Source organism: Phyllobates terribilis, unplaced genomic scaffold, assembly GCF_046119375.1.
Source record: "Phyllobates terribilis strain yellow unplaced genomic scaffold, ASM4611937v1 Scaffold_3__8_contigs__length_932513732, whole genome shotgun sequence".
Classification (NCBI taxonomy): domain Eukaryota; kingdom Metazoa; phylum Chordata; class Amphibia; order Anura; family Dendrobatidae; genus Phyllobates; species Phyllobates terribilis.
This window is the reverse complement of record NW_027362763.1, coordinates 847,752,834-847,765,510: the sequence shown is the minus strand read 5'-3', so window position 1 is coordinate 847,765,510 and position 12,677 is coordinate 847,752,834. Positions and strand designations below refer to the sequence as shown.

At 41.6% G+C, this 12,677-nt stretch overlaps 1 protein-coding gene across 2 annotated transcripts in view; it reads left to right on the top strand.

The window, feature by feature from the left end:
- Window positions 1-11,047, top strand: part of ABHD12 (abhydrolase domain containing 12, lysophospholipase) — an 87,864-nt gene extending 76,817 nt beyond the window's left edge. For both annotated transcript variants that reach the window (XM_073672519.1, XM_073672518.1), the window contains exons 8-13: window positions 7-44; window positions 681-760; window positions 867-949; window positions 2,655-2,733; window positions 5,255-5,382; window positions 8,942-11,047. In XM_073672519.1, coding sequence (XP_073528620.1) covers window positions 7-44; window positions 681-760; window positions 867-949; window positions 2,655-2,733; window positions 5,255-5,382; window positions 8,942-8,972 — 439 coding nt within the window. In that variant the 3' untranslated portion in view covers window positions 8,973-11,047. The remainder of the gene's footprint in view (window positions 1-6; window positions 45-680; window positions 761-866; window positions 950-2,654; window positions 2,734-5,254; window positions 5,383-8,941) is intronic.
- The last annotated feature ends 1,630 nt before the right edge of the window (window positions 11,048-12,677 follow it).

The window sequence follows — 12,677 nt, the reverse complement described above, 5'->3', positions numbered from 1 at the left end:
TTTTAGGGTTGCTACAAACTTAGTGAGGAGGCTGTGTGAGCGAGGTAAGTGACGTGTGCGCCTGTTATTATTCTGTCCCCTATACAGCCGCTCGTGTCTGTACATACAGCACATTCGTGGATACATTGTATTTTCTGTGCTTTTTTGTTTTATGAAACTTTTAATATTATATTATGGTCTAATTGATGAAAAAAACTTTCTTCTAATAGTCCAGGAGCTGACGATCCAGGGCTTTTGGTAAAGCAGAATTTCTATACCTAATGTAGCCATATAATAGGCTGATGGCTATCTTGTCCAATGTCACTGTTACCATTATGGCTATTTTGTTGGTTAGATCTGGATAAGTGGCTCCGGTGCCGCCTGTCTTTGGAAACTGATCTGACAGGTTATTTTTTATATCCCCCTAATGTAGCAATAGTTGGGGATAGTCTACTGTAACCTGTATGTGTCTTGGCATTACAATCCTGGACATTTGGTTTATTTAGATCTGGTTAATACACGAGTAGTGTTTGTATGTGTTTGGGGATAATAAGGTGGTGTTTGATTATGTTTTTGATGATACAGGGTTTTTTCGTGCTTTTCAAAAGTGTAAAACTTGGCCGGGCTATGATAGGTTGTACTTTTTGTGAACAACCTGTAGAAGGATGAACCGTCATACATAGACTTAATATTATTTTCAGAAACTCCTCCTGATTCTCTGATATTAGAATCACCATTTACAAACATCCGTGAAGAGGCGAAGAGTCATCCGTTCTCAGTGGTAAGTGCGGAGTGTGTTACATGGTTACAAGTGATCGGTTTAGTACTTGCTCACATGAGAATTCTCCTGCCCGTCTTCACATGTTCTCGCTGTGTTACTTATCTAGATATACAGGTATTTCCCTGGCTTTGACTGGTTCTTCCTGGATCCCATCACAGCAAGTGGCATCAAATTTGCAAATGATGATAAGTAAGTGTGTGGTAATAATAAGCTTTCAGATTGCCATTGTCAAAATGTCCTTTACATAATTCCATTAATATTTTAATTCCACAAAAGAGAATCTTTACATAACCTTCACTGTATGTCCTGTCACAATGCAGAAGAAATTAGTACAGCATGCTGGGCTGTTGTTTTTTATTTTATTTTATTTTTTTTATTGTTTTTTTTACTTTTCTCCAGTAAAATGACGGACACCATCATAAAATAAAGGACTCTATTAAAGGCAATTGGGTCCGCCTGCACCTTTGATTCCCATCATATCTGAATTTTACATTTTGAGCCGAATTTATGCATATTAACAGGAATGTCTATTGCAATTCTTAACAAATTGCATGATTAATACATTCACATTGCCAAGACCTCTACCACTCGGCACAACAAATGACCCGTCTATTGCATTCCAGTAAGGCTATGTGCTCACGATGCAGAAATGAAGCAGAAAATTTCTGCAGAGTTTCTGCATCTCCCTGGCAGAAAAAACGCATGCAGATTGTACATGCAGATTGTAGATGCGTTTTTCCTGCAGAATACATGCGGATTCACATGCGTTTCCGCATGCGGACTGACAAGCACTTTCCAGGCGATAGCATCACTTGGAAAGTGCTTGACAACTAGGTCACACTATATAAATCCATGCAAACGGCATGGATTTATACAGTGTGACCGTAAAAATAAAAAAATAAAGCTATACTTACCCCCGATGCCCCGCCGCGTGTGCTGTCGCGCTCGTCCTGGCTTCTTCCGGGTTGCCGCACATCGCGAGACAGCCTGCGGTCACATGACCGTGACATCATCTCAGGTCCTGGAAGATAAGCGCTGCAGGGGCCGCCGGACAGGTGAATATAAACTTTATTTATTATTTTATTCTTTTTTTACAGGTACAATGGTACCCAGGTCTGGATGAGAGTCTCCTCTCCTCCAGACCTGGGTACCATCCGCACATTGAAACACATATAACCCGCGTGTACAAATGTACAGACACGGATTCTATGCGTCTCAATGCAAGTCAATGGCGGCAATTCCGCTGCGCTTCCGCAAAATTAATGAACATGCTGCGGATTTATGAGCGCTGCAGAAACGCTGCGGAAAAATCCGCAGCATGTGCATTGACATTGCGGAATGCCATTGGGGACCATGGGGTGCGGATTACCAAGCGTTTTTGATGCGTTTTCGCTGCGGAAATGCATGAAAAAACGCATTGTGGGCACGCAGCGTAAAACACTAAAGGGAGATTCCATCTTGTTACAGGGGATATCTGGGACTTAAAAAAAATGGCATGTAGTTGCTAACAGAGGCAATCACCTGTCTGTTGTACTCGGCACCGGTCATTGACAGCTCCTGCCAGAGATTCAGCTGCTCCCTGTCAGCAGAGCTGCGGTTTCTCTTCCTATTGACAGGGTGGGACTACTGGTGTCATACTGATTGACAGCCGTCTTCCCCAATTAGGCAGAGGAGAGCTAAAAACATTATTTATAGTTCAAAATTCATGCATTTAAGTGAAAAAAAAATTATCAACAGATGAACAAGCCCATTATCCTTTTCCTTGAATGAATTCGTACAATCTGCACTTACAGATCAGATGATCAACACTTTGAGAACCAATAATAGTTTACTTTGCACAGAATAACAGCTGTAAAGATGGAGAGTAAAACCTTTGTATTGTTTCTTTCTCTAGTGTGAAGTATATTTCATGCCCATTGCTCATTCTACATGCGGAGGATGACCCTGTGATCCCATTCCATCTAGGAAGAAAGGTATTTTATTTATTTGCAGATCTCTTTCTGTTCCAGAATTAATAATCAGTAAGGCCAGTAGAAATGTTATCAAAATATACTGGGAAGTGAAAGGGTTACAGGGTGTAGAACGGTCAGGATTTTCTGTGTATTGCTTGGCAGATCACCATTAATACAGAGATGTTAGTATGGGAATACACTGACCTCACACTGGTTATTCTCTGTAGTCGGAACGATCCCTTCATACGTATTCGTGTGTTTTTTGTGTGTATGTCTATGTGCATTTATATATGTGTGTATGTCTATGTGCATGTGTGTATGTATGTCTATGTGCATGTATGTATGTCTATGTGCATGTATGTATGTCTATGTGCATGTATGTATGTCTATGTGCATGTATGTATGTCTGTGTCTGCATGTGTGTATGTCTGTGTCTGCATGTGTGTATGCATGTCTGCATGTGTGTATGCATGTCTGCATGTGTGTATGCATGTCTGCATGTGTGTATGCATGTCTATGTGCATGTGTGTATGCATGTCTGTGTATGTGTGTATGTACAGTGGTGGCCAAAAGTATTGGCACCCCTGCAATTCTGTCAGATAATACTCAGTTTCTTCCTGAAAATGATTTCAATCACAAATTCTTTGGTATTATTATCTTCATTTAATTTGTTTTCAATGAAAAAACACAAAAAGAATTGTCCTAAAGCCAAATTGGATATAATTCCACACCAAACCTAAAAAAGGGGGTGGACAAAAGTATTGGCACTGTTTGAAAAATCATGTGATGCTTCTCTAATTCGTGTAATTAACAGCACCTGTAACTTACTTGTGGCACCTAACAGGTGTTGGCAATAACTAAATCACACTTGCAGCCAGTTAACATGGATTAAAGTTGACTCAACCTCTGTCCTGTGTCCTTGTGTGTACCACATTGAGCATGGAGAAAAGAAAGAAGACCAAAGAACTGTCTGAGGACTTGAGAAACCAAATTGTGAGGAAGCATGAGCAATCTCAAGGCTACAAGTCCATCTCCAAAGACCTGAATGTTCCTGTGTCTTCCGTGCGCAGTGTCATCAAGAAGTTTAAAGCCCATGGCACTGTGGCTAACCTCCCTAGATGTGGACGGAAAAGAAAAATTGACGAGAGATTTCAACGCAAGATTGTGCGGATGGTGGATAAAGAACCTCGACCAACATCCAAAAAAGTTCAAGCTGCCCAGCAGTCCGAGGGTACAACAGTGTCAACCCGTACTATCCGTCGGCGTCTGAATGAAAAGGGACTATATGGTAGGATACCCAGGAAGACCCCACTTCTTACCCCGAGACATAAAAAAGCCAGGCTGGAGTTTGCCAAAACTTACCTGAGAAAGCCTAAAACGTTTTGGAAGAATGTTCTCTGGTCAGATGATACAAAAGTTGAGCTTTTTGGGAAAAAGCATCAACATGGAGTGTACAGGAAAAAAAAGAGGCATTCAAAGAAAAGAACACGGTCCCTACAGTCAAACATGGCGGAGGTTCCCTGATGTTTTGGGGTTGCTTTGCTGCCTCTGGCACTGGACTGCTTGACCGTGTGCATGGCATTATGGGAGTCTGAAGACTACCAACAAATTTTGCAGCATAATGTAGGGCCCAGTGTGAGAAAGCTGGGTCTCCCTCAGAGGTCATGGGTCTTCCAGCAGGAAAATGACCCAAAACACACTTCCAAAAGCACTATAAAATGGTTTGAGAGAAAGCACTGGAGACTTCTAAGGTGGCCAGCAATGAGTCCAGACCTGAATCCCATAGAACACCTGTGGAGAGATCTCAAAATGGCAGTTTGGAGAAGGCACCCTTCAAATATCAGGGACATGGAGCAGTTTGCCAAAGAAGAATGGTCTACAATTCCAGCAGAGCATTGTAAGAAACTCATTGATGGTTACTGGAAGCAGTTGTTCGCAGTTATTTTGGCTAAAGGTTGTGCAACCAAGTATTAGGCTGAGGGTGCCAATACTTTTGTCTGGCCCCTTTTTGGAGTTTTGCGTGAAATGATCAATGATTTGATTTTTGCTTCATTCTCTTTTGTGTTTTTTCCTTGCAAGCAAATTAAATGAAGATAATACCAAAGAATTTGTGATTGCAATGATTTTCAGGAAGAAACTGAGTATTATCTGACAGAATTGCAGGGGTGCCAATACTTTTGGCCACCACTGTATGTCTATGTGCATGTGTGTATGCATGTCTGTGCATGTGTGTATGCATGTCTATGTGCATGTCTATGTGCATGTGTGTGTGCATGTCTATGTGCATGTGTGTATGCATGTCTATGTGCATGTGTGTATGCATGTCTATGTGCATGTCTGTGTGTATGTGTGTGTGCATGTCTATGTATGTCTATGTGCATGTGTGTATGCATGTCTATGTGCATGTATAAAGTTGTTAATGCAGAAGACAAATGTAATGGTAATCATTTTGGTTTGTCTCCATTTTGCACTTCATGTTTCATCACCAACTTTGCTTCCTAATAAAATTAATTGACGCTGTATTGTTGTCTGATCTCTGTAGCTTTACACTATTGCTGCTCCAGCACGAAGTCTACGGGACTTCAAGGTACAGTTCATTCCTTTTAATAAAGATCTGGGATATAGGCACAAGTACATATACAGGAGTCCGGAGCTAAAACAGATCCTGCGGTGAGTGTGTGTAAAAATATACACTTTTATTTTTTATGGTTTTGATTGTGAATGTTGACCAGTTCAAGAAATGATAGATCTGTGGTGGCTAATCTCAAACACAAATCCCGGGCCTCAGCATGGTAATAATCTCCAATGGGAGTGTCCCAGTACATAGTGTGCTCTGAACTCTCCCCAACTGGGTCTCTGCTCACTTTAATATATACATGCAGAGTTCAGGACTATGGCGGATGCATTATAACATCTCTATTCTAATTTTTGGGGAAGGAAATTAACCACTCTGGGCATTTATCTTGCTAAAGAGAGCCTATCGGTTATAAGAAGAACATAAATAATGACAGCAAATGAAATTATCTCAAATATTCCTCTTTAGCAAATCAGATGATTTCCTTCAGTATTTCAGGGAGGCCGAGTTTACATTCATTTCACCAGCGTGAGTGCAAATTTTGGTGATGTCCTCTTCTCTGTGAGGGGTGGGGGATTATTCTATACATCATCTAAATGGTAAAGTGCAGCCTTATTCTCAGATCTTTCTGGAATTCGCCTATTTCGCAGTTTTGTTCACTTGCTGGTCCATAGAATACAATTGGAGAATTTTTCTCAAAAATTCACAAAATTGAATTGGTGAAAAACAAATCTCTCAAAAAAAATGTAATTACCCCCCCCCCCCCCCCCAGCCAGGAACCTAAACTGTATCTCAAACTGAATATTGTCATTTATTGGCAATGTAAAATGGCCCTAAATAAATTTAAGCAAAATAAGGAATCTGCTGCATGTACAGGATTAATTCTAGCCTCTCAGTACATACTATACATATAGTCATAACCACAGCGAAGTATGGAGAAGCTATTACAGGATTGCAGTTACTGTTTCCAGTTTCCTTCTCATTGTTAAATCCCTTTTGTGGAACTAGTAATTATTGTAAAGAAAAAAAACAATTTGTGAGGAATCTAAGGACAGCTAATAAAAACCTGTCTGTAATGAGCCAGACAATAAAAGTATAGCATTATTTATTCCGCATGGTGAATATGAAAAATCCTTTGATTCATCCCAGGGTTATAGGCTATTAAAAGCAGCTGGGTTAGCTCAGCAGTGTGGAGTGTGTTGAGTGGAGAAAAGCAGAGTTCTGCAAAGAGAGGTGTGCTAGAGCCAAACAGAGGTGTTTGTTTAATGAACACGTTTAATACAAGTGTGACCTGCTGCTGGGAATACAGAGATTATTGAGGCTGCTGCATTTGTTTCCTTCTGCCTGAAGAAAAGGACAGTTTATGTTATCCATTGATACTGAAGGAATGCTGTTTTCATTTTGGAGCTGTAAGGTTTATGATGGACAATAAATGACATGCTGTTTTGATATAAAACTAGGTGTATCCAAGCGGCTGCCAGAGAGCATGAACCCCTACAATATCAAAATACAGCAGATGAATTGATGTGTTTTTTTTTCTATCTCCTCCCATACAGTTAATAAAAGTTAGGCGTTTCATTGTATTTGGTAGGGGACACCAACTGGGGGTAAATACAACTTTTCCCACAAAAAAACAAGCCCTCATACAGCTACTTTGTCGAAAAATACAAATATGATGGCTCCTGTAATGCAGTGATGCACTGCGCAGCACAATCCTTAGTGCTATTTGTGTTGCCGTCACAGTAGACTTGCCTCTGCCCATTTATTTCACTTTGTTTAGGGGAGGCCCCTTGATCGCTGACATCAATAAAAGACTGTTTAGTGCCCTTACACCCTCTTGATACTGCTAAGAGATATCTGTTACAGGAAATATATTGGCAATTTTTTTTTTTAGTAACCATCCCACCTCATCCCTAGCCTTACCACAGTCTTCACCCCAACCCTAACCCACCTCTTCAACCTGTCAATAACAACCGACGTCTTCCCCTCATGTTTCAAACATGCCTCAATCACACCAATCCTCAAAAAGCCCTCCTTGACCCATCCTCTCTGACTAGCTATCGCCCCCTATCACTTCTGCCCTATGCCTCAAAACTACTGGAACAACATGTCCACCTTGAACTGTCCTCCCACCTCTCCTCCTGCTCCCTCTTCGACCACTTACAATCTGGCTTCCGACTGCATCACTCCACTGAAACTGCCCTAACCACCAACTCCAAGCGACACTACTCCGTCCTCCTACTCCTGGACCTTTCATCTGCCTTCGATACAGTGGACCATTCCCTCTTACTACAGACTCTCTCATCTCTTGGCATCACGGACTTGGCCCTAACTTGGATCTCTTCACACCTAACAGACCGGACATTCAGCGTCTCCCAGTCACACCACCACCTTATCTCGCCTCCTATCTGTCGGTGTCCCCCAAGGCTCAGTTCTAGGGCCCCTGCTCTTCTCTATCTACACCTTCGGCCTGGGACAACTCATAGTCTCATGGCTTTCGGTATCACCTCTCTGGACCCGATATCAACTCCTTACTAATCAGAATCCCACAATGTTTGTCCGGTATTTCATCCTTCTTCTACGCTAGATTTTAAAACTTTAACATGGATAAAACTAAATTCATCATCTTTCCCCCACCTCACTCAACCCCCCCCCCCATCTGACTTATCCATCAAAATTAATGGCTGCCCACTTTCCCCAGTCCCACAAGCTCGCTGCCTCGGGGTAACCCTGGACTCTGACCTCTCCTTCAAACCACATATATCCAAGTCCTTTCCACTTTCTACCGACTCCAACTTAAAAATATCTCCCAGATCCGCACATTCCTCAGAAAAGACTCTGCAAAAACTCTAGTCCATGCCCTCCTCATCTCCCGCCTCGACTACTGCAACCTCCTGCTTTGTGGCCTCCCTTCTAACACTCTCACACCCCTTCAATCTATCCTAAACTTTGCTGCCCGACTAACCCACCTGTCCCCCCCCCCCCCCACACACACACACTATTCCCCAGCCTCTCCTCTCTGTCAGTCCCTTCACTGGCTCCCCATTGTTCAGAGACTCAAATTCAAGACCCTAACCATGGCATACAAAGCCATCCACAACCTGTCTCCTCCATATATCTATGACCTAGTCTCCCGGGACATACCAGCACACAACCTCCGATCCTCACAAGATCTCCTTCTCTACTCCCCTCTTATCTCCTCCTCTCACAATTGCATACAAGATTTCTCCTGTGCATGCCCCCTACTCTGGAACTCTCTACCCCAACATATCTGACTCTCGCCTACTGTGGAAACCTTTAAAAGGAAGCTGAAGACCCACCTCTTCCAACAAGCCTACAACCTGCAGTAACCACCACTCAACCATACCGCTGCATGACCAGCTGTACCCTCACCTGCTGTATCCTCACCCATCCCTTGTAGATTGTGAGTCCTCGCGGGCAGGGTCCTCTCTCCACCTGTAGCAGTCGCTGACTTGTTTTGTTCAAGATTGTTGTAAGTGTTTTTGCTATATATACCCCTTTTTCACATGTAAAGCGCCATGGAATAAATGGCGCTATAATGGTACCAAAGTCTTTTCAGACAATGTATAGCTGCATCTTTCTTCAGTTTTGCTTTGAGACCATAACATTCCTCACTTTCTCGCTTCCCTCCAGAGATTTCCTTGGCAGCACGGAGCAACAGTAGAAGGACTGAAGAAGAGGATCCAGATGCTTGGGCGTGATATGGGGACCAGCAGTATGACCACCCCGTGTGAAGTTGACACTCTGTGTCAGTGCTTGCCTATACTTACACATGGGATATAGTCCATTCCAGCGTCTTTGGGGTACAGCTACTGGACTTTTTATTTTCTTGTAATTATTATTTTTTGCCTGCGATGGAATTTTCCTTGTATGTTTCAAGTAACCGTATCATAAAAGCGAAAGCAGAAATTTCTGAAAGAGCCCCCAGGAGAAGACCGGGTGTCTGTTACTTGTAAACGTGGCACTGCTGTGACTTTGAAGGATACTGCCGATGATGAAGAATGTTGTCCTGCATCGGATATTAAGAAAGCTGCTGTATTTTTTTCCGGGGGGAAGCTGTGTCCCATAGGCACTGTCAACGCAATAACTTTAGAGGTTGTGCATGCTACTGTGATTTATAGCGCTCAGATTTCCTATATTCTGTACGTCCTCTGATAGCACATAGGTGTCAGGTTATGGGTTCTACCCAACTGTACGGTCTTAGAAGTGTAGAGTGTCTGCAGATTGCACAGATCCCAGTTCCCGGCTTGAGAGTAATAGAACTTTCTTTTGTCTTTAATATAATACATGAGAAACCTTGACTTATTGGGGCCAGGATCCCAGGCGGGGAGGTGTGCAGGAAGGGTTATATGTCTGGTGTGGGTTCCCTACCATAGAAATGGTTACTAAATCTTTGGTATAACATCGTAAAGCATGGTTATCCAAAGGGACTGTAGATATACTTTTATTGGGAATCTAATGGTGAAAGTCCAGAGCTCAGGGTAAGGAGGTGTAAGCCAGGTCTAGATTTAACTATTAAAATGTGACTGGTTCATTAATTTCAACTGGGGATTTTCAGAATAGGATTCATTAAATGAGGGTTATCTGATCCTTTAGAAGAATAAAAAAAACTGCAGCTAATGTTATAAAGTAACAAAAACACTGATCTCATTAATCTTCTAGCAATACATTGCACATACTCTGGCAGCCCCCTAAGTTTTGCTTTTGCAAGTAGTTGGCACATGACCAAACCTATGGGCACCATCACTCAGATGGAAGACACGATGCCAACAGTATAGGAAGTGATTGCTGAGGCCGCTGATTGCAAGCTGCCGCCATGTGAACCCTGCAGCCAAAGACCGGTGAGTCTGCCGGACCTTCTGCTCTGGACCCTCAGTGGGTGGATTAAAGAGGTCTTTAATAATATTTGCTGCAGTTGTTATTATTTTTATTGTCAAAAATAAACTTAAATATGATAAAAAAAAATCAATTAACTCCTTTAAGACATTACTCAAATCTCTCACCACACGCTCCGCAGCTTATGGCTCCTCAGCTGTTGTCAGCAAATAACCTGCCTCCATGATGTGGATTAGCTGGAGATCCTCAGGTAGCAAAACATGGAGGTAAAGAGACTTGATAAGGTTATGTGCACACAGGCGGATTCAGCCTAATAAAGCTCCACTAACTTATATATAGAATCAGAAGAAGAAAACAAAACGCTGGCATCAAAGCCACCGCAACAACCAAGCAGTAGACACTTCATGAAAAACAACACCGCCGGCGGTTTCCTGAAGTGTCTTCTGCTACAAAAACATTCCCGTGTGCACGTACCCTAAACCCACATTACATACTGCAGCTGGTCTGTGTAACATGTCCACATTACACTGCCCTATAGGGGTAGACGTCTCCTACACGCACTTACATCTCTAGCAGGCACTCCAGGTTATTTTGGACCTTGTCCTTATAGGCCGCGCTCACAGATTCCATTTGAATATTTATAATTCTTTTTAAGGCTTACTTGAAATACTTAATTGTGCGCCATTGGAACAAATGTCAGGATTTTTAAAGTTTAATTTTATTATTTGGTCCTTTTAGTTGACAAAACTGTACTCGAAACTAATTTAATGTAAATCTGCAGAATGGAGAAACAACCTTGTTGCCTGTATCATTTCCAAAGTATCGATCTGTTTCTTTCCATGATGTGTTTTGCTAATATTATCTGCATTTTCAATGTTATAAAAAGAGAATTTGAAACCAGAATTGTCCAGCTTCTTGTATGGACTAATATATAGGCAGGACTCATGTCATCTGCCCGGAACACTCCTACATTGCACAATAGGAGTGACCATGAGCCTGAATGGGAAACGCTTATTTCAGTTCTTTAATACTGACCAAAACAAAGGCTAAAACGCCGAACATTTCTTAAAAAATAACAAATTCAACATGTGCAGAGTTCATACATGGTACGTATGTTTACATCATCAAATCTAATGTCACTGAGCACATGGCCATCAATATGCCAGGAATCATCCTGATCAGGTCCAGGAGGTGATTAAATGATAAACTGCCCATCTGAGCACCTAGGAAAAAGTGCAAACTTTTAGCACCTAGGGCGAGTTCCCATGTGGCCACGGCGGCTGAGGTGCAATTTTGGCAAGAATCGGTGCTGTTTTCAGATGAATTTTAAGTGGCTATGAAATTTTGGGAGTAAACCCATGAAAGTAGGTCACCACTAACAATCAGTTTGAAAATTGTGCCAAATTATTTTTTTGGCCTGAGTCTGCTACTTGTGGACTTAGCTTTTTATTATTGTCTTGATGTATGACATATGACCTTGGTGGTGAAAGGTTAAATCTAAAAAAAAAAAAAAAAAAAAAAAAAAAAAAAAAAGGGGGGGGGGGCATTTGGTCTCCTAACTTAAAAGCAAAGTCTGCAGTCACTCTATTTGACTGCAGACTGTTTTGATTCCCCTGTATTCTCTGTGCGTGTGGCCGGTCATGTGACTTCATGTATGTTATTTGCATACTTGCGGTCACGTGCCGACTAGTATGTGACTTCTCTCAAGGCTCTTCTGTTGACATGCATGGCATGAGACTGGTCTGCATGTGACCACAAGTATGCAGTCATATGACCGCTCTCTCACACGGAGAATACAGAGGAATCGTGCGCAGTAACAGCAGTGTGACAGACTTTTCTTATTAGATTTGAAAACCCCTTTAATATGTGCATTGACTTTGTATATATCACATTACTTTGCAACTGTTTGGTACTTTTCCAATCAAAAATTTTCAATTTTTCAACTCCCGTTTTCAATTTGTCTGTTTGTATACAAGGAGAATCCTGTTGTGTATGCAAGCAATCAAATGATCGCTAAAAAAAAGGTTTAAAAAGTGAGAAAAAAAACCCTGAAAGTTCAAATTCCTCGCCTTCTTCTCCATTTTAAAATCAGGAAAACAAATACATATGTGGTATCGCCGTGTACAGAAAAGTCTGACCATCAAAATATAAAAATAACTATCGGTAAACTTTGTAAACAGAAAAAAATTAAAAACACTAAAATTGCGGGGTTTTGTGGTAAAAAAAATGCTGTTGTAAACCATTTAAAATGTCATCTTGCCCTGCAGAAAATAAGCCCCCATGCACCACTTCTATCAGTTAAAAAACTGTGTGTTAAGTGTCTCGGGAAAATGGTGAGACACTCAAAAAAAATGTTTGTCTTTTTTCACCACAAAAATCATTTAAAAAACCTGGACGAGTTTGCGATCGCCATAATCGTGCTGATGAAAAGAATCGTATTGCCACGTCAATATATACTGTAAAAAGAATTACCCAAAAAACTATTAGAATTTAGAGTTTTTGCGCAATTTCAGCATCTGGCTGTGTTCCTGTG